This window comes from Helicoverpa zea, chromosome 1 (genome assembly GCF_022581195.2).
Source record: "Helicoverpa zea isolate HzStark_Cry1AcR chromosome 1, ilHelZeax1.1, whole genome shotgun sequence".
Lineage (NCBI taxonomy): Eukaryota > Metazoa > Arthropoda > Insecta > Lepidoptera > Noctuidae > Helicoverpa > Helicoverpa zea.
In genome coordinates, this window is record NC_061452.1 from 8,367,818 (window position 1) to 8,389,190 (window position 21,373).

Genomic DNA, 21,373 nt, shown 5'->3' on the forward strand with positions numbered 1-21,373 from the left:
AACATAGTAATTATCCTCATCATTTGCCAATACTATGATAAATAATGAATTAATTATAAATAGAATGAAAATATAATGAATTATAAATATTGAATTAACTGCCTCGTTGGTCTAGCTGTCGTAAGTGCGGCTGCTGAGCACGAGGTCTCGGGTTCGATTCCCGAGTCGGGCCGAAATCGCTTTGTGGGTTTTAGAAGACTTTCACAAAGCAGCCCGGAGCCTGGAAGCTGGTGATTGATACACCCGTGCATCGGAGAGCACGTAAATGTCGGTCCTGCGCCTGATCTCTCTCCGGTCGTGTCGGATTGCCGTCCCATCGGGCTATGAGAGTTAAGGAATAGGGAGTGCACCTGTGTCTGCGCAAATGCTCGTGCACTATAATATGTCCTACGTAGTTGGCTGATCTCCTTACATGAGAACAGCCGCCGTAGCCGATCATCGGCTAGGAGGACATCATCATCATCATCAAATAATGAATTATCCTTTATTCATATTATTAACCTATACCTACGTTTGTTTTGTATTATTACCTACGTTTGTATTGTGTTATTGTTTCTAAGAAATTTAAAAGGGATCTAGTCTACTTCTTAAAAATAATCGATTCGACTATAAGTTTATACCTAATCTTTAAATAGGTGAGTATATATAGATAAGTAAATGCCATAAAAATCCTACCACAAAACCTTCGACAACTTTTTCTATGTGAAACATTTTTTACATTACCTCTAAGTGGTCTTATTAAGTGACACCACCAAGTAGATCGCCCCTTGGTTAGTAACAGACCCCAAGGTACAGTAAACTATATTACCCTAACCATAACCGCTAAATAAGTGTCTACAATAACGCCAAACGTAGTGGCCATTGGTGCGTGCACTGTATTGGAAACGGAAATAACAAAAACAAAAGAAAACACAAAGACATTTAATGCGGTAGACTTTAGACAAATATTTTCAACTGCAACTTTGAATTGAGTAGTTTGCGCATTGCAAAAACATTCTAACTTGATTCAGTTTACTAACATACATTATTGTCTCAAATGAATTACTTAAGTAGGTAAGTATAGCGGAGCTGAAAATGCCAACATTCACTAGTCAATGTATCTTACCCGTGACATAAAGTCCGAATCCAAAAGTTTTCCTCTACACGAGGAAAAACAAGTTAGTAAGTTGATTCCACACTTTTCCGCTAGATGTCGGTATTCAGTGTTGTTTCCGAGAGCTTCACCCTACAGTTCACAACCTCCCCTCAATTTTCACTTTTCCACAACTCGTCGACAGATCGCGCTACAAATACTCGTGTTCTTGAATAGTTGAATATTTTATTGTTGTCACTGTTCCATAATGTGGTATTTGGAAGGTTTTCTAAAACTTCCATTACTACAGAAAGATACGCAAAAAGCTATTAATAATTCCGTGTGGCTATAAGCGACAATAAAGATAAAGCAATACGATTTAAATAAAACGATTATGATCAAGTAAATTCAGTTAGCAAAGTGGTGAGATCCACGAGTGTTGTGAGGCGGCGGCGACGGCGGCGGTAGGCCGCGGCGAGATGAAGGAGCCCCCGATACCATCGCCGAGGCTTTGCAACACGTCGCCGCCGCCGCGCGCCACGCGCCTTGCATCAAATAACTGATAAAATACTACGCACATCTTTAATTTCATCTGCACAGATCCACGTATTCAATTTTGATTAGTTCTTTAAAATTAATTGGCAGTTAATAGTAATGTGGCAACGCGGACGCGACCTCGCGATGTAGCGATTCCCACGCCGCCGCTGTCCCCGGGCGATCGGCGACCCCGTCGTGCAGCCATTGTCACTCACTCTAGCTACTCACAGTTATTGCCTTTACGTATTTAGCATACTGCTGTGATCACTCAAGCAAAATTTCATAGCATAATCATCGGCCAGTGATGTTCCGCTGTTGATCAAACCATACCTACAGCCCACGCAATCGAATGATCGGTCAAGGTGAAAATCGATGTCTGCTACGATTTCATGGCTTCGGAGCCATTATAAGAATTGCCAGTTTTTGTTTACATAGCAGTATTTTTTTGCTTTTTTTGTCAAATAAGGTAAAATTATAAACTCTCGGGTGTATAGGAAAATACCGTAGCACACACAGCGATATTTACGTACTAAGTAGGTATTCTTATTAACTTTCAAATTGAGTGTGAAACTTCGGCAAGTTTCGTATTCGGGAGTCCGGTATCTCTGTCCATGCATAGTTAAGTGCATCTGTGTCAAGTGTCGACGCAATATCAGAGATTCCCTGGCGACCGGAGGCTGTCGATTTAACTTCTTGGCTGGGCGGCGCGCGGCTGCGGTGGACAAACAATCATGAGCTAGTGATGTGCACACGCTGCAGACCTGCTCATGCATAGATAAGAAGGCTGTTGCGTCGCGCCTGGACCACCTCCCTAGAGCCCGCCGCGTGTCTTGAGATATTACTTCTTTCGCTGCCATGACAAGTTTTAGGTGAAGCGGTGCTGTTATTTATGAAAATTTAATCTATAAAATATTATAACCAAAAACTTTGCTCACATTATTCTCGACTTTTTTCCTATTACTGAATAGTACACACTATCAACTATATTTTTAGAGAAGCAAAACGAACAGATGTGTTAGATCTAGAGGACGTATTATTGATATTTAGAATCAATATTTTTGTGTGAAATAATTATTCAGCACCATTGAGATCAGTCTTGACTGATTCGTAACCGGTGCCTATGCGTCGTGGTCCGTGGTGCTCTGAACAACAGCATGTTGAAGTTTAATTGAACTGAGACGCTTCTGGCCCAGCCGGGAGCCGCACCTCGATTGGCACACGAGACAGACCTCTATCACCTAACTGATACACTAATAGTGTTGAGTATAGTATACACTTAGGCCCAAACTCTGAATGTGTACTGTTAAGACAACTGTTTATTTAGAATTTTTACGGTATATTTTCTAAGTTATTTAATTGTTATATTAAGAACATAATCAGACATAGGTATAATGTCATACTCAAATAACTATCATTACGAGTACTTACTTATTTAATTTTCACCTAAGCTTAGCATGGCTGTAGTGTTACCGTAATATTGCAGTAAAAACTTTCATTTTTCATGGCATCGCAGCGTAATCTAATAGAAAAATATAATGTAACATTTATTGCGATGGTTTTCATTTCATTCACGATCAGTTGTAATAAATAACAATTACTATTTGCAGCTTTTAAGCTTTGAAATGAATGTATTGAAATGTCAATTCTAGTATCTTTTACGCAACTACTTCTATCGGCGTAGATCAGGAACAGACATTAAAAAGAGGAACTTCGAAACTATCAAAGTAACCTATGTATTTGTAGCTTTTGTATCAATTGAAGCCCTGCGTGACTCCCGTCTTATCTGTGACACCTGAACAGAGCTAGCGCCTATCGACGCGTGTTCCTGGCCTGGCAACACAAGCCCTTTTTACGCTTCCATAGTTGTTTCCAATGTCAAATGAGTGAATTTGAAGTTACTCAGCAACAATGTCATTTTTTGTAGCGAAAACTTCTGGATAGCTGTAAACCATATAGCGCTTCGAACTATCATTGGGGAGCTAAAAAATCTTAGTAAGGTAAGTCAAAATGCTATAGATCCTCATCTACCTATGTTTATTATGTTCTGGTTCCGGATATCGTCGACCAACATGTTTTTCCCATTTTCAATTTTCGCACATTTAAAAAATAATGAGATATAATGGAATTAATGATACAACCTTATCTATCATGTTCCTTTTTGAAAACCATTGGACATTGTCCCTGAACAATTAATACCTAAGCAGGGTTTACTCCAAAAAAGTCCTAGTTTCAATGAAATCCATTGTATTGTATTAAGTTTCAATGTTAGTCATACTTACTACAGAGCAATTTATTAAAAGTACATTGAGTTTATAGAGCGCTTTCAACAAAATGATATTATCGAACAAAAAATACGAAGTCATCTTACCAATGAATAAATTCTTGGCGAAATGCTGATAAAGTGATTACTTATCATAATAGCTTCGGACTTATTTATGGTGATACATCAACTTTCGTTCAATATTTACAATCTCCTTCATAGGAACTTCCTTATGCACTGCCAAATATTAACTGCAAGTCCAAATTAGTTACAAGAAAAACTTAATGAAGTATAAAATTAAACGTCTTATTTAATTATACTGATTACGTTTGAATGTTGAGTAGGAGGTTTGTTGTTGCCACCTCAGACGTCCCTGGTCCGCCCGAACCCGCCTGCTCCGCATTATCTTCCTCGATCTCTAAGCATTCAACGCATAAATGCCCGGGACCCATTCATCTGCGCAATTCACCATAGAAACAATAAGCGTACCCTTCGCCGCGCCCGCTTGAAAGACTACAAAACGCAAAAAAAAAAACATTATTTTGTACGTACTTCTTGGGAACCCTTTATTACTGGCGAGGGCAATCGAATGCTTAAAACATTGCAATCGAATACTCGCCGTCGGTAGCGGGTGAATGGTGTCGGCACAATGACGAGCAGCCCGCTGCCGCGGCTAGGTGTCGTATGACGGCCGCGCGTCGCCCACGCCGCACCGCGCCGCGCCGCACCTCTCCACCGACATACGATATCACCTTTTTATTTCATAATTTCTACACAATGGAATCGCTGCAAAGGCGTAGGGTGAAGACAATGATCCCGGAGGTAGGAACCGCTCGGAAACCCTTTATATCCAATTTATTGTCTCAAAATAAAATCGGGTGCAAATTAAAATATGTATTGAGCCATACGACCGGTACTGCCAAGGTTTTTATAACCGTCCTTTTATATGATCAGTATAAATAATAGATAAATAATGCATAAGCATGGCTTCGCATGATAAACGGCCATGAGCTGCATTTGGGGTGAACATAGAAAGTAGGAAGTAACAGATGCGATAGGAAGCCCTAAGAAAAGGAAAACATGAACACAAACCCAGCAAAAGAAGAATGTGGCAACTATCTGTTTTCTGGGTATTAGACACATCACAATACCGTTTTAGTCTGTTTTATACGGTTAATGAGATAAGAGTCGAAAACAACTCGTCAGAGCCGCTAATAAATTGTAGGGGGGCTTATCGAGATTGGCGATCCGGTGTAATGTGTGTGTTTGGGTAATCAGATGTGAGCCTTCCAACTTTTAATTCCCCGAGATCGGAGGCGCGGGTGGCGGGGGGTCCGGCGCCAACGCCGATATCGCATATAAAAAGGTTGCGGATCGCTCGCTCCTCCATCCGGCGATTGGCTAGGCGGCGCCCGCTGCTCCCTGGGGCCCTATACGAGAAGCGAAATGGGCCCCAGAACACCCATAAGAGAGCGACCCCGCCCGCCACGGCCGAATAATTAGGGCTCTTTGTTTAGATAGCGGCAATTTTATTTGGGAGAGAGCGGGCGCTGGGGACGTCTTCGGCCATTCCAACCGCCTGATATTAATAAGAAACGTGTGTGCCGCTGCCAACTAACAGCCATCGCTGAATGAAAATGCGGCTCCGATTTTATTTTCCTTAGAAACAGTCAGTAGATACTGCGACTTAATGATTTTTTTCCATTTCACCTGCTTTATATTTTTAAATAGTTCCTCTTTAGTTATCTTATAGTTCGTCTTTTCCAACGAAAGTATAAACAAACACCTCGCGTTGCTTTTGTATTGATAGCAAAAGTTATGAAAATGTGAATTACAACGACCACAAGTTCATAGCAAAGAAAAGGGGAGCGTTGACAGTGCCAGGCAATATCACATAAATAATGCAGCCAACAAAATTGGGATTTTGATTTGTTTTCTTCCCAAGTTTTATTTGTCTTTAGCCCGAATGGTAAACACAAAGGTTTAGTGATCACCTTCACTGGTTCTTAAGAACTAAAGCTTTGAAGTATTGTTGTTAACCAAGTGGAAAATTTTACGACTTTCACAGGAAGGTGACTGTAAATCACCTTCGACCCAATGACGTTATTGAATGGGACACCCAAATATGTCTTGTTTACTGCTCATCACTAATACATAATACATATCTAGATACTCATCTAAACACTTACCTAATTGAAAGGTAAGCAATTACCTTAGTTTTATGATAACTTATAATTTGGAAAAACTTGTACATTTATAGTAGTAGTTTCCACTTTATTTATCGCAAATCTTATAAAAATCCATACATTTAAAGAAGACAACTAACTATTAACGGTATCGTTACTGAAATTATAGATAAAAGGTATCCCAAACCGGCAGGCTGGTACAACGGCCAATGCATATTGTAGAGATATGCATAGTAGTGAGGGCTGCGGCGCGCGAGTTCCGCGGGGGACCCGCTCGCCTCGCCTTTGTCTCGTCCCCGCAAACTTGCCATAAATGTTAATATGGGATCTTCTCACATTTGAATATCTATTTCTTCGCGAGGCCGGTTCGTTAACGCGGCCTTGAATTTTAAATTTTATCGCCGCACCGGGAGCTCCGCAGATGAGGTGCGCGCCTACGTGCTCTCCCCGAGAAAATAACCGAGGGAAACTTCTTTTTGTTTGTCTCTTTTATATTTTGTAAAGTGAAATAGATGATCTGGGGTGAAAGTGTAGTGTTGTTACGAACAACGCTTAGATATAATTCTCTTCATAGAAAATGAGAACAGCATAATGGCACCACATCCAAATTCAAATCGCTTGGCACTAACCGACACACTCGCACCTAAACATAATGAGGTTGTTAATTAGATGTCTCACAATGGGAACCTGGCTGATGCTGCTCGTAACTACAAATTGCGACTCAGTTCGCTTAATTACTAATTTTCCTGTTTCTGTTTCGCGTCTGTCACGTCTGGCGTCACGCGTTCTGATTGCAAAAGTCGTAGTAGATGCAACAGTCGGTGCTTCGGTAAAGAAAAACTTAACATTGAGTAGGTACTTTATAAAATTATAATTGAAGTGATTACTATTTGTTACAGCATAATAATTACTATAATTATCTCTTGGCAGATGTCAATGCAACATTTACATCACCTTCTCAAAATTAAATTAGGTACTGCTTGTCAGGTTTTTGATACACATGGGTATTGGTATTATAGTCAGTAGCATCCCAGTAACCATTAACTATGTATTTCAAATCAGTTCACCTGATAATTAAGTATCAAGTCAATGAAGCCCCTCAATTTGTAACCATGTCACCTGAAACTTGCTTGAAACAATCATATTCGCGCGAGGTTGGCACTTTATCATTGTTCGTGGGTCCATTAGTCGGCAAATCCGGCGCGGCTGTTCGATGTCGCGGCGCTGTGACGATCGGAAAGTTTAGCTGTGAGCATTTTAATGCACCCCCACCTCCCCGTCTGACCCTCAATTATTGAAAATGCATTTCTGTCCGCGCCCTGCGCCCGCTGCACCGCACCACATCGCAAATGCACATTTTAAACTGCACCTGATTGCAGAGTCGTGTTACTATCCACGGCTAAAAGTCGTGCTGTCGCTTTATTTAAACTGAAAATTGGCTTTATTATAGTGGCCAGTTATAACGCTGCGGAACGTCAAACCGACGTTGATTGCTTAATTGAGGGTTGGCTATAGATTTATTGATGACACTAACCGTAGAGGTAATTTACATTTTACTAAGCTAATATTTAATATATAAAATATACTTATACTTAATAAAGTTAACAAAACTCAAAAATGAAGGTCTTGCAACATCCAATTAGAGCTCAGGTTGAAAACTCTAGAGTACTATAATTGAATGTTTGAACAGATCGTATTTATCTTTTAAGGTGTTGAGTTTTTGTCAAGTTGTTTTTATGTGTAGAGGTGCAGGAGCCTCTATACATTATATAAGGAACTTGAAGGGTCTTTAATGCATAAGAGAACCCTAATTAAATAAAGATCAGATGCAAATAAAAAATGTCTTTCCAATAATGGCACGCTTATGATAATAAATGGTCATCTATGATAAGACATGTCTGAGCCCGCGGCCTCGTCTGGTCCCCCATTCCTCGGGAGCTAAGTGACGAACGATGTACACAATTTCGGGCGTCCGTTTTAATTGTAAGTTCGGAACGGTCACCGTCCGCAATGCAATTTTAGCTTCCACATTTTCCGTTAGAACTGTATTTGCTGTCAGTACAAGTCTCCTCTTTTAGACCTATTTTAGAATACGTAAAATAAAAGTGTGGGTTTTGAGTTTCCTGCCACTGAAGCAATTTTCAACTGGACATTTTTGTTTGATGATAAATTCAAGTTGTTTTTACTTGCACATCACTAGTTAACTCGATTACGTTACGTTACATTGTTTATATAGAAGTTATACAAATTATCAATTTAAAAAATATGTAAATCGATAAAGCCTTAGTTAGTTTTATAATCCAAAACTATGACACAATACAGAATTTTCGTAGAGTTAAACACTTAACGAGCCATATAAGTGCGGCTGGCCACAAGACAACGTTGCAGATGTACCTCTATAGAGCGCACGCCATAAAGCCGGCCGCTTCCGCAAACTGCGTGTAGCGAGTACGTCGCCAGTCGTAGCCGGTTTAGTGTCGCCAGGAGGGAAACTACGATTCCTCTGAGCGAGAGTATCTGCTCCTCAACTTTATGTTCATTTTATCTTTTCGGCTGTATTGCGAAACGGGGACTTCGGCAAAGGCCCTCCAGGGCTCCGTTAACGCCGCGGCCGGCCCTATCACCTCCGACTTCAACACTTTTTTACACTTCTCTATTCAAATATTAATATGGGAGCGCCATTCCGTAGTTGTCTCTTAAGTTTAATTTTATTCTTACGACGGGTTTATTATGAGCTCGTGCTTTTACATTATGTCTAGATAAAATTAAGTTCAAACTTACCTGATTCAAAACTGTCCATGCTCTCAGATTTAATATCCGCAACATCTGAAACGATATTAAAATATTAATTATTTATTCACTGCAGTGCAGATGTGGCAAGATTAAGGTAGAAGATTCTTATGTCCGTAATTTCATAAGCCCTACTCCCCAGCAAAAGTAAACTATAGGTGTTATGAAAGTTTAAAAAAGATTTGGTTTCAATGTGAGAGCGGTAACCGCAGTGAAGTTTGAGTGTCCGTGCCCGAGGCGCGGTCGAGCCACGGGCCGCGGTCGAAGGCTCTAATCCACTTTGGCGCCGTATCGAGTCGGTACCCTACCCGAGACACTTTTACTCTGTTTTAAATTCGGATAGGTGATCCAGTTTAAACTTTTAGTCTAATTTTGTAGTTTGGCCACTTTTGAATATTCTGTTTTAGATTTGAGTAGCTACCTACATTGTGTTTCTCAATATTGTTTTACTAGGGTTTGATATGGCCTATAAGCTTCTTGTAGGTACTAATAAAATTAAATGTTAATTAAAAGTATACCTAGTGTTTAAACTTTTTCAATACTCATTTACAAAAAAAAATTAACAATTGACGATTTTTTTTGCTTTATTAATATTATTCTGACAAGAACTTAATCAAAATACAAGTAAATACTCGCATAGTAACCACTTTCCCCATAGAAGCCACACAACACAAACATACACAGAGTAGCACTGTACAAGTTATGTATGTTACATAGAAGGAAGACAGTGTGTGTCCCCCGACGCCGCCCGGCTCGCGGGACTTCGTTACAGCCGAGATATGCAGCCGCTTACACGATGACCGGTACCCTCGCGGGAGACTAGGCCAAGGACCCATGAACGATATTGACTCGACACTCAGCCCTTAGATATAGGCCAATCATGTTTGCAAGAGCTATTGCTTCTTATTATCAAGTCAATTAAATTAATTACTTAAAACAACAAAACTATTAAATTGTTTGAAATAAGAAACCTTTTTTTTTTAATTTTATTAAAAAGTTTCCAAAAACTTTTTCATCATTGACCATCAAGCAACGCAGCATAGCCGAAAATCCTGATTCAAACGGGCTACGAATTCATTTTTGTGACTACGAAATAATCTCGTAGCAAATTGCTGCGGAACTAAAAACGATTAAAACATATCGAAATACGATACTAATCAATATAAGTATATGGTTAGTTCGATACGTCGTCTAAGTAAGTAGATAATAGAGCACGGGGGTGCTTGCAACATTAATGTGCAGAGGCGCTGTTCACCGCCGCGATTGGATCTTGTGAATTAGTAAGGCCGTACGGGACGCGGTCTCCTTGCCAGTGCTAAATTAATTCTGCGTGAGAGTGTAACTCGCGCTAAGTGTCCCCGAGCTGCTGGTAATTGATCGATTAGCTTATTACTTGTATTGTGACTTGTGGTTGATTGAACCATGATTGTGATTAATATTTTATAGATTCAGTTCAGTTGTATCTAAGCTGTAATACTTCATGTAACTTTATTGCAATATAATGACAAATATTGCCTGCTTTTCTTTACAGTAATACCTACATATTTCTTATTTATAAATAAAAGTACATAACGTACAAAGGTCTTACGTCTTTGGTTCAGTTCCTAAAAATCGAGTAAAGTTTTAGGCACTGGATCTGCGTCCGGTGACAGCAGTCTGTACTGTACACTTTTTTTCTCGATTTCATGGAAACAGGCATGTTATATGTTTACATGCCTGTCAGGATGTCCAGAAAGAAATCCTTAAAAAAATATTTTAGGTCTAAGATGTAAGCATTTGATAGCCCTTGTGATATATGTGGAAAACTGGCTAAGTTTCTTTTGAAGTGATTTGCCAAAAATCAAAAATAAAATAATTTGCTATCGTTTCAAAAACAAAATTCTACAGCTCGTACAAGCTCATTGTAACCTACATATATGAACGGACTAGTTTTCCGTGAGCAGTCACAGCTAGTAAGTAGGTGTCTGCGGTTGTGTGGCGGTGTCGTTAGTCGTCACCGTGAGCGCAAGATATTAAATACATCCCGGCGGTGTGGGCGCGGCCCGGCCGGGCTCTAAGGCTGCCGGTAGATTTCCCGCGGGGGCACGTTAATTTTCTGCCGCCTTGAGCATAGTGCCCCCCGGGGGCGCGCTACCTTTCGCGTAGCCATTCAGACTGAAGGTGTTATTCCTCTAACGCCGCGGACTGATGCCGATATGCCTCTCAAGAGAAAACTTTTTCACGTAGCACTGAATAAAAATAACAAAGCTCACTGTTGTAGTGCTCAAGTTGTTTTCCTAGCTTTACGTAATACCTGAAAATGTCACGTTAACGCAGAATAGGTGAGCGGCACGTTGCTGTTACGTATAATGGAAATGTAAATTGTAATCTTTGTTGATGGCAATATAACCTACTGTTATTGATGTTATAAAAGTTTAGTTTTCAAATTGATGACACACGTGCAAAAAGTTTGTTTGTCGTTAGTAAGTACATTATTAAAAGTTTTCCAACAATTTGTTTCATGATTGTTTGCAACAATGCATTGACATTTGGACTTTTTAGTTTTCCGGACATTGGATTGGTACATTGAAAACTTTTCCAATCAACTATTGATTCCTATGTATCTTCATCACATCATCTTATATATGTAATTGAAAAAAATATTTCAACGGCAATGTATTGTAAGTCCATATACATAGGTTAACAAGCGTAAGCTTTAACGGTGGGTTGTTCCATATAAGAGAAGATTACCAAAATATTTTTATAATAAAACTGAAATATAGGTATGTGTAGTGGAGCCCGGGGGAGGTAGAACGGCAATCAGTTCGTCTGCCCCGGGAGGCTGCATTAATCACGAGCCGAGCCGCCGCGCCACCGCGCCATCGCGCCACGAGTACTTACGCGCCACGCGAACAATACGACACACACTAAACTGCGTTTAATTGCTTATTAGAAACATGCAACAGAGATCGACTCACATATCGGTCATAATTTTATAAAATGCCACAAACATTTTTGTAGTAGAACCAATCATTACAATAGGTATTGGTTTAGTGTTTTCAAGAAATAATTTTGATTTCTTTATCGGAAAAGAGTTCAACGAAGTCGTTGAAACAATGATAACGGGAATAAAGATACACAAGTATTTACAGCGCTATACGGATACAGCATTTCACACAAGCACAGAGCGGCAGTGTGTGCGTGGCCGGGTCGAGGAGTATTCCCAGGAGACGGAAGGAAGTGTGGCCGGAGAGCGCCACCTGGGACCCGCGCTCGGCTGAGGGGAGCTTACACAAGTAACAGACGTAAACGATGAACGCCTTTGTATCACAAAAACTGAACAAAGAAGCTAACTTGGCCGATGACGAAACGATATCCACGATGTGGATTAAAATCCTGTCCCCTGTGTAAACAACAAACACTTTTAGTAATTAAGCATTGAAACAACGGGCTCAGGTCGCGGGTCATCCCCTCGTGGCTGTTGATAATATCTAAATGCCTAATGGCTGCTGGGCCTGTGACGAATGTATCGGGCCACCCCGCGGCCCCCGCACCCGCCCGCTCCTCCACTATGTGATAATTCCAAACGCTGCGGCCGCGCCACCTGGGATCATACAGAGCCGCACTCCAATCACACCAATATTTTTATCCAAACAAATGCAGATAAAATAATGTTTATTTGATTTGAGTTCCAATTATAAAACCTAATGTCAAAATGAATTGTAGAAAATCTGATGAAAGTGGCTAAGTACAATAAATCAAAGCAATTTCAACGGAACTGGTTACCTAACAACTTAATCACAATTATTGGCTCGATTTTGGGTCCAAGTTCGTGAACAATTTGGGATTGTTGACACAACAGCAGCAAGGCACGCGGCGCGGTGTTGTCGGCACGCGCCTCGGCGCCGCCTGGAATTCCGAATGCACCCCCGATGGCGAACATCGGCATTTAATTAGCCACATGCCGGCCGAGACACAGTCCTACACCAGACCGACATAGCGAGCATTGTTGACCGTCTCACTTCACAAAATAACTTACATATTGTTGACGAATAAATTAACTTATTTTAAAAAGTAGAAGGGCTCGCATAGTAGTATGATCAAATTACCTAATTATATTTTCTGACTTGCAAGTAACCGATGTCTGTTTTTCTAATTTGTTAGGCGCAAGGCTTTTATGTATAGGTAAGTAAATGATTTCCAAATTTCAGTTTCTACAGGAAAAAAAAGTTAAAAAAATATTAGTTGGTTTGGAGTGCGGTCCCTGCGGCAGTGTCCCGCGGGAGCAAGCCCGCGCGCCCAACTTCGGGCTCAGCGGCGGCGGGCCCCCGCGCGCTCGCCCCGCACACCACCACTCACCCCCGCAGAGAATACATTTGCGCAACACGAGTGTTGGCCTAACAACGACTGCGACACCGGGAACCACTCACTGGGAAAAATTACTCATTTTCCAATACCGCCGCAGATAGTTCAAGACTGCAGTAAAACAAAGCGTCCTACAGTCTGGTAGTCCCGCGGCATCGCATTTGTCCACTCGCGTAACAAACTACAGTTTACTGCGTACATCTGCTTTAGTACTTGCCATCAATCTGAACAATGAGTAATTTTTATGATTGTAAGGGTGCCTTAGATGAAGGGTCCATTGTTTGCCACCAGTTATTTTCTTATTATCCGATTGTTTTGCCTACACTAACTATTGGCACACCAAATATTAGTGAAACGCCGTATTTTTTCAGCCAAAACATCCTTTTGTCTCCTGTGAATAAATGTCTCATACCTTTACTAGACATTGGGTAAAAATAATGCCAAAAACTCACTGTTAAAAGAAACACAAAGAAATACTTGTTTAATATTTTTTCTATGATAAGTAGAGCAAATAATATAAAGTTATATAACTGTAGTAACTCTTACAAAGATTTTGTTACGACTGGGTAACATAAAATCTAAATTATCTGGGTGGTATAAAATTAAAACGTCAACGTCGCGGTACGGCCGCTGTTTTAAAAACTTCTTAAGTCATGAAAGATAAAGAGAAGGTAGCGTTGGTCGATGATGGGGCGCGGTGGCCAATTTATTTATAATCTCTGCTACAGAATTGGCTACGAATTAGCATGTAAATATTTGAGGTCCAAGGAGCCTGGTGGAGATTTATCGCGAATGGCGCGAGATAAGCGAGGACGGAGTCGTAAAGCACCGGCGGTACAGCGCTCGGCTCGGAGCGACCGCGCCGCAACACAGCACACCCTTTGCCGAAGTTGTAAAAAGAGCATTAAACCGCAGTAAAAACGCATCGGCGGCCTGCCCGATGACTGAGGCTGCTCGTTATTTTAGTGGCCTCCTTATGAATTTCAATGAGATTTAGACATAATGAGCCTCCCTCTGAGGTCTCCGCGATATTAAATAGTGCCTCTTATCTTAACTCGGAAAAGTTTGAGATAATTTATTCAGCGTTTTCCAACATTTATCTTACGTATCTTGTGCCATGTAAATAAATAAGGTTCAATGGCACTTCTCATATGTTTGCTTATGTGACAATGATATTCTCACCTGGCAGATCTTCCCTCTCGAATAGTTCCTCTTTCGACTGATTGGGATCTGCATCATCACCGCCTAGAAAAACAACATTTCGTTAAAGACGCACTTGAAGATGCTATTCTGTGTCAAAAAGGGAAGATAAAGAAAAAAGCACCTGTGTCGCTTGTTGTTAACTCACTTGTTCTAGGAAAGCTCATGTAACGTATATCGGATGTGGGGGCGGCCTATGTGTGTTATAAACTCTTGGTGACAAACTCTAAACAACTAATAACTTGTGTAACCCTTTAGATTATATTTGAGAAGGTCAGTTTACAGAAGAACCTTGATCAAATAAGTCTCAGCTTATCTAATGAAAATAACATGAATTTTTGCACGATAGTAGGTCGCGGTGACGATCGATCTTCCTAAATTCTAAAGTAAACCATTCATTATACATGTAACATGTAGGTACTCAACAATCATAAAACCCTTCGCGTGGAGCGCTGAGCGACGGATCCGTCACCTGGGGCCGCATATGACAAGCCAAAAGTAAAGACGATAATGTAAATGCATCGAACTCGAGAGTTTTTCTTCGTTCCCCACAATTCACTCGAGGACGGATGTCTTCAAGCGTAAGGAGGCTTCAAACAAATGGCTCTTCTGAATATCACAACAGAATGTATTCGAGAATGAGTGTTTAGAATTTTAACTGATCCGCGGCATAGCCAGCGGCTGACTAATCTGACGATGGATGTGAGTCGATAAACGCGACCAGTGAATAGTGCGGCGCATCAAATGCATCTGACATGTGACTAAGTGCTGGGTGCGGACGCTACCACAACTATAAATTATTTGCATGTGTGCCAACTCCGTATTAAATACGTTTCACTGAGCCATTACTCCATGTACAGACATTTCATTAGTATATTATTATATCTGGGGAATATGTGTTCATTATAATAAATTACATAAAAAGTCGTGGTGGCCTACTGGGTAAAGAACCAACCTCTCGAGTATGAGGGCGCGGGTTCGATCCCAGGTCAGGCAAGTACCAATGCAACTTTTCCAAGTTTGTATGTACTTTCTAAGTATATCTTAGACACCAATGACTGTGTTTCGGATGGCACGTTAAACTGTAGGTCCCGGCTGTCATTGAACATCCTTGGCAGTCGTTACGAGTAGTCAGACACCAGTAAGTCTGACACCAGTCTAACCAAGGGGTATCGGGTTGCCTGGGTAACTGGGTTGAGGAGGTCAGATAGGCAGTCGCTTCTTGTAAAGCACTGGTACTCAGCTGAATCCGGTTAGACTGGAAGCCGACCCCAACATAGTTTGGGAAAAAGGCGCGGAGGTAGTAGTAAACAATAAACTAACAGTTTATTTGTTGAACAAATACATTATTATATCCTTTATCGATAAAAGTTTTACTGTTACTTACTTAGTACCTACATTTTAACTTTCTAGAAGCTTTACTAGATACATAAGTAACTCTAGCATTCTTATTTAGGTCGTAATTGTTGAATCAATCTACCAAAGTGCAGACGTACCCATACATCTTACAACATTAAATCCAATTCAATCTCAGTCCTATACCACGATCCCAATCAAAACCTCTATCTGGGAACAATTCGTAAATCAGAGCGTTAGGTTCGCAGTGTCGCGTCGTGTGTCATTCGCAGACGGACGTCGTGCACCCAATGCGCCGGCCGTACGTCATCCGTTATCGGCGCCTCTACGTCAGTGTCAGCCGAAACTGCACGCACCCCCATAGCCTGCCGCTTCATCGAACATACACGGGTATAGAGGACTAGTCGACTGAGCGCAACACATTTATCGTTGCACCTATTTTCTGATGAGTTAACGATTAGCTGTAGTACTATTAGACGAAACAAAATATACACAAGTAACATACTGGTAGATAGCTAGGCTAAAGATCAATCAATCCTTTATGTAGATGAAACTAAAATTCTAATTGCCTTCCATATCTTGGTGAGTAAGATTAAAATGTGGTTTTTAAAACATACCTTCAAAAGTTTCATCAGCATTACATTCCTCATTGTCATCAGTTTTGTTTTCTTCATTACACCCCTCGTCTGGCAAATCATTGGATTCACCCAAATCATTATCATCGTCATCTTCTTGACGCTCACTGTAAGATCTCTTTCTCCCACCGTTGGCTGTAGCAGCATCGTGATTCCATTCTTCTTCTTCGGCTGTAAAAAAGATAATAGTTAGGAAAATAATTCACGCATCGCACTACTATAGCCCTTAAGTTAGAGTTGCCCTAACTAATTTTAGACAAAAAAGAGACGTTACCTACGCTTTTTTTTCATACCAATTAATCTCTTTACCAAATTAGCAAAACCTTTTAGGTACCTAAGTAATTGTTATAGCTGACTGCCTTACTAACCTGAATCATCAGGTCTTATGTCTTTCTACAGTATTACCTGCCTTATCTTACATTTCGTTAAAGTGGCCAATTCAAAACGCAATAGTTGTTTTGACAATTTGGTGGGATTTTCTTGTAAAGTGACGATATCACACAGTTCACAATAAGAACGGGTCGTGAGCGGACACCGGGAGGTCGAGAATCCCCTTACACGTTGCTCTATCTACAATTATGGTAATCTTATAGTGTATCTCCAATTTCAGTAAACGACTCGGGTGATAGTAATAATGATAATGTTAAAACAAGACCCGCCCAAATATTATTGTTGAATTTAGACTTGAATTATATCATTATTTCATAGATTCAACAAGCTTTCTGTTCTTATAGATTTGATTGCGTTTTACCGTTCATCGTTGCTTGCTACAATGATTACCATCGCAATCAGGACAACAGTCAACGACCTATTCATTACGTCGAAAGCTGGCAATACAAATGAGTTTTTCCATGGCACTTTAATAAGGTTACACAAATCCACAATAGGAACTAGTTTGGTGACATAATTAACAGGCAGGCAGCGGCAGGGCGCGGGGCGGTGGCGTGATTGCGCCCGGCGGCCGCGCCCTCGCTCCACACACAACACTTCGAATTATACAATTAAACACAAAGCTGTGGACATTACGGAAAAATCGTCACTCCCGGTTTGTTGTCACTGTAAACTGTGATAAGCACGGAAACAGGAAGTCACCAATTATTCCCAAAATCTAATTACTTTGATGTTTAAAAATATTATTAGCCCGGCTGTAACAGTTGTTGTGGAACATCAAATTAAAGAGAGGCTTCCATGATTAAGCCTTTCTCCAACATCGCATAAATAAAACAATGGTGTACGTTCATATTTAGATGAGCAGAGGCTAGAGAAGCGTAGTATCGGGGTCCCCGGGGAACCAGCCCGGCCTAGTGGCCCGGGGGAATGTCCATCGATTCATCAAAAGCAGGCCAGAGGCAAAATCCTAGCAATGCCATGGTACCCGCACACTCCCCGAGGCGATATTAGTACTTACGGCAGGCGTTACAGACCTAATATTTTGTAACTGAACTTCAGAGCGTACTCGTGCGTAGGTAATCTACGCGATTATAACTTAAACAATGATTCATTTTAACAGATGAAACCTACTTTTTATCACGAGGCAAATCTTACGTTTATATTTTACGGATATTTAAAGATCAGTTTTAATGCAGACACAAGGTGGACCTTACTGAAAAAATCGAAAACAATCTTTCAACATCCTTATTGATTAAAAGTCTCCCATTCGAAATGTGGGAAGCTAGCTGAAAATCAGTTGGCACACTAATAAGGATTCATACGCATCCAATATTAAGTAATTAATGTTTCTATTAGATAGTTACAGAAAGTTTTTGCAACAAGCACTCATCTAAAGCTGCTCATTAAAATCAACAAAAACTCTTCAGAAACCACACAAAAACGTTATGCATAGTTCGTAACACAGCAATTTCATAGAGAACAACGAGGTATGGTCCGTGGAGTCATCTTAGCACCATCGCGATAGCCCATCATAACTCGAGCGCGCAATGTGCCGCGCGGGAACCATTCGACACCAAAGAGCCGCGCGCGCCGATACTCACGCCAATTCAATTTTCTTACTAACCGTATTGCTATTGCGTATATGAAATGAACTTCTATGGACGAATGTTTCTGATTTTCTTTGTTAAAAATGCTATAAATTGTAATGTTTCGATCACTTTTATAAATAGTGAAGTGTAGGGTTAGGTAGGTAATGACTAAAACTATGAGGAATATCACATGGCAGGATATTAACGCCTAAGTTATGACGAAAACAGTCTAATAAAATTAAACAGGAATGAATTAAAAACTGAACAGTTTGAATAATTTTAAAGATAAAGCTTTAGATGAGATGTTCCACCATCTAGGTGAAGCGTAGCACAGGAGGCATTAACCTACTCAACGGGCGGCACTAAATGTTGTAGGTACGTACCTAATAATTTTGATTAAGTACTCGGGGAGCACAAAGGAATAATAACAATCCCATCTCGACGTAAGTCATTGTAGTTTCGCTCAGTTGTATATCCTTGGAAACTGTAATTTTAATGTGTTCGGAGGCGTCGGTATGATGTCGAGGGGGAATAGCTGAGTGGCCGGGATCCCCGAGGTGCCGGCTGGACCTGGGCAGCCGGCTCGTGCCCGCGCCCGTACATCGTTAACTAATGTACACTCAACATGTACATTGTCTACATCGCCTATGTATTATGCATGTCTGTTTCCGTAATCGGGGTACTGGGGTTGTTTTGTGTAGAGATCAGCTGATACTATCATTGATAAGATTCGAAAGAGTGTGGGCATCTCCTGTACTTGTCCTATAGACCCGGACAATGACTCTGGTCAGCTGCACTTTTTTGGTTACAGATTATTCAGCAAACACCGAGCCAGTCAATGTAGCCATATCAATATGGAAAACAACTCAGGGAAAACTAAGAGCATATAAAGAACCAACAAATGATGCAAATAGGGACATTAATTCTATTGCAAATAGGGAAGTTAATTCTTCAGATCAATCTAAAAATGAAAAGTTTGAAAATAAGCCAGTAGACACTCCGACTGAATTGTAAAACGCAAGTCAAGATATGTATCTAAGAGTTAGCTATCAATTAAAAGTCGAACGTCTCAGCTGGTGTTTTCCTTAGAGAGCGAGGCGCGCGGGGCGGTGCGGCGGGGCGCGGGGCGAGGTAGCGGGGGCGAAGTCCCGTGGGAGCAGGCGGCACGCGGCTGCCTGGGCCAGGCCTCACGGGACGCCGCGTGGGCGGCGGGCGAGAACTTGCCATCCGCTGGGACTAACCCCCACTACCCACCACCCAGTCCCCGCTCACAGCGACGCTACCGTGATATTTTTAACAGATACTGTTATGCGCGACTCTCAGAAAATTGTTAAACCACATGAGTACTGTAAATAATTCCTGAAACCTTCTAAGATCAGATTATATCTGAGTGCCACGTAGAGACTGGCTCTTACTGAAAGCATTACGATGTCAGTAGTTGGTACTGTAGCTATATTATGGAACAGTGTTGATTAACTGTTTGTTGTTTCAATAAAGTTATAGTTTTCAGCACCTCGAACTATTCGGCTATAAATAAGTTAATCGTGGCTAAACGTCTCTTATGGGCGCGATCGCTTGGAAATCCACCGTTTGACACGCTACTTTTTGTTGGTCAAAGCAGTTAATCAGACACATATAACAAACTGAACCTGGTGCCTAGCAGTCTAGCAGGTAAATAAGTCAAATCGAAGAATAGCATGAATAATTGTTCTATTAACATAATTCAAAAACTTCCCCAACTCTTATTCCTCTCATTGTTTTGTTAAGTCGAAATAACGCACAGTGCTGTATACACCTTCATAAGATGGGTACACACAACACAACAGTAATACGTTCACACAGCGCGTGAAATATACACAATGATATTAAAAATCATCATAATGTGATTCATAATGTACCTAGCCCACATTATTATTGTTACCTTTTATGGATTTTTTTGCGCGAAGCACGTGAGTGATTTATGACAGTCGACTGGGATTTGGAAGAGAATTCCACGTCATGTTAACAGATTGCATTAATGTTTTTCATTTTTTTGTTTTACTTATCCAATGCGCGAACTTTAATATATAAAACATGTAACAGTGTCATTTCATTTCAAACAAATTCCGTGTGGAATGGTAGCGAGGCTACATAATACATCATAGGTATGTCTAATTTAATTATGATAAGGATGCGACAGTGAACCACATTTAACACGCCAACAATGTTGTAACAAATCTTATGAATGTGTGTTTTACAAACTTTATTATTTTTAGGTACATTCAAAAAACCTCCTTGGAAGTATTTATCCAAAGTTGTATCACGAAGCTATTTTGTTTCTCTAAGTCACAAAAGAACATCAATGCTGAAAATAAGAAGCAGCCTACATCTTCACTCCTTAAGCAAATATTTTCATTTGGCAATTTCAAAAAACATTGTAAGGCTTATCAATTTTGTAATCTTCAGAGTTTACAGAGGGTAGTGAAGCAAATTACATCGATTAGGCAACTCACGGACGCCAGCAGTAGATGAGAGGTCAACATCAACATAAAACTGTTATGATATGGCTTTAGCGTATTTCCCAGAGGCACTGGGGAGGTGCGCGCCACCCAGGGGAAATTTCCCGGCGACTCTCTGCGGGGCCTCTACAAGTTTTATGGACGCGCAACACCTAGGGCTGCTACTGTAGCTGGATTTTCGAGGTCTACAATAATCAATATATTTCAGTTGTAGAACAAATATTGATAGAAAAGTGCTGATAAGACCATTTTTTGCAGATGATTTTATTTCTTTAGTAAACCAACATCATCCATCTTATTATCGATCTATAGGCCCTTAAATCGTGCGTTAATTTACGTAACCCTCAATATTTGTCCTTAATCTTAATTCACAAATTGACTAAGAAGTAAGCAACCCGTGCTAGCCCTAGTGTAGTCATCAACATCTCTACGTTTACACATAACGGTGCTCAAGCTAATCACTGCCGAAGATTATTCTAAATCATTGTTAATTAATAAATACGGAACATACAAAAA

At 40.6% G+C, this 21,373-nt stretch overlaps 1 protein-coding gene across 1 annotated transcript; it reads right to left on the reverse strand.

The window, feature by feature from the left end:
* Window positions 1-1,484: 1,484 nt before the first annotated feature.
* On the reverse strand, window positions 1,485-16,757 carry LOC124646185. The gene is made up of 5 exons (XM_047186274.1): window positions 16,749-16,757; window positions 16,363-16,551; window positions 14,372-14,434; window positions 8,837-8,881; window positions 1,485-1,664 (listed from the first exon to the last, which is right to left on the reverse strand). Exons 1-5 carry the CDS (start codon window positions 16,755-16,757, stop codon window positions 1,485-1,487), a joined length of 486 nt encoding a protein of 161 aa, XP_047042230.1.
* Between the last annotated feature and the right edge of the window lie 4,616 nt (window positions 16,758-21,373).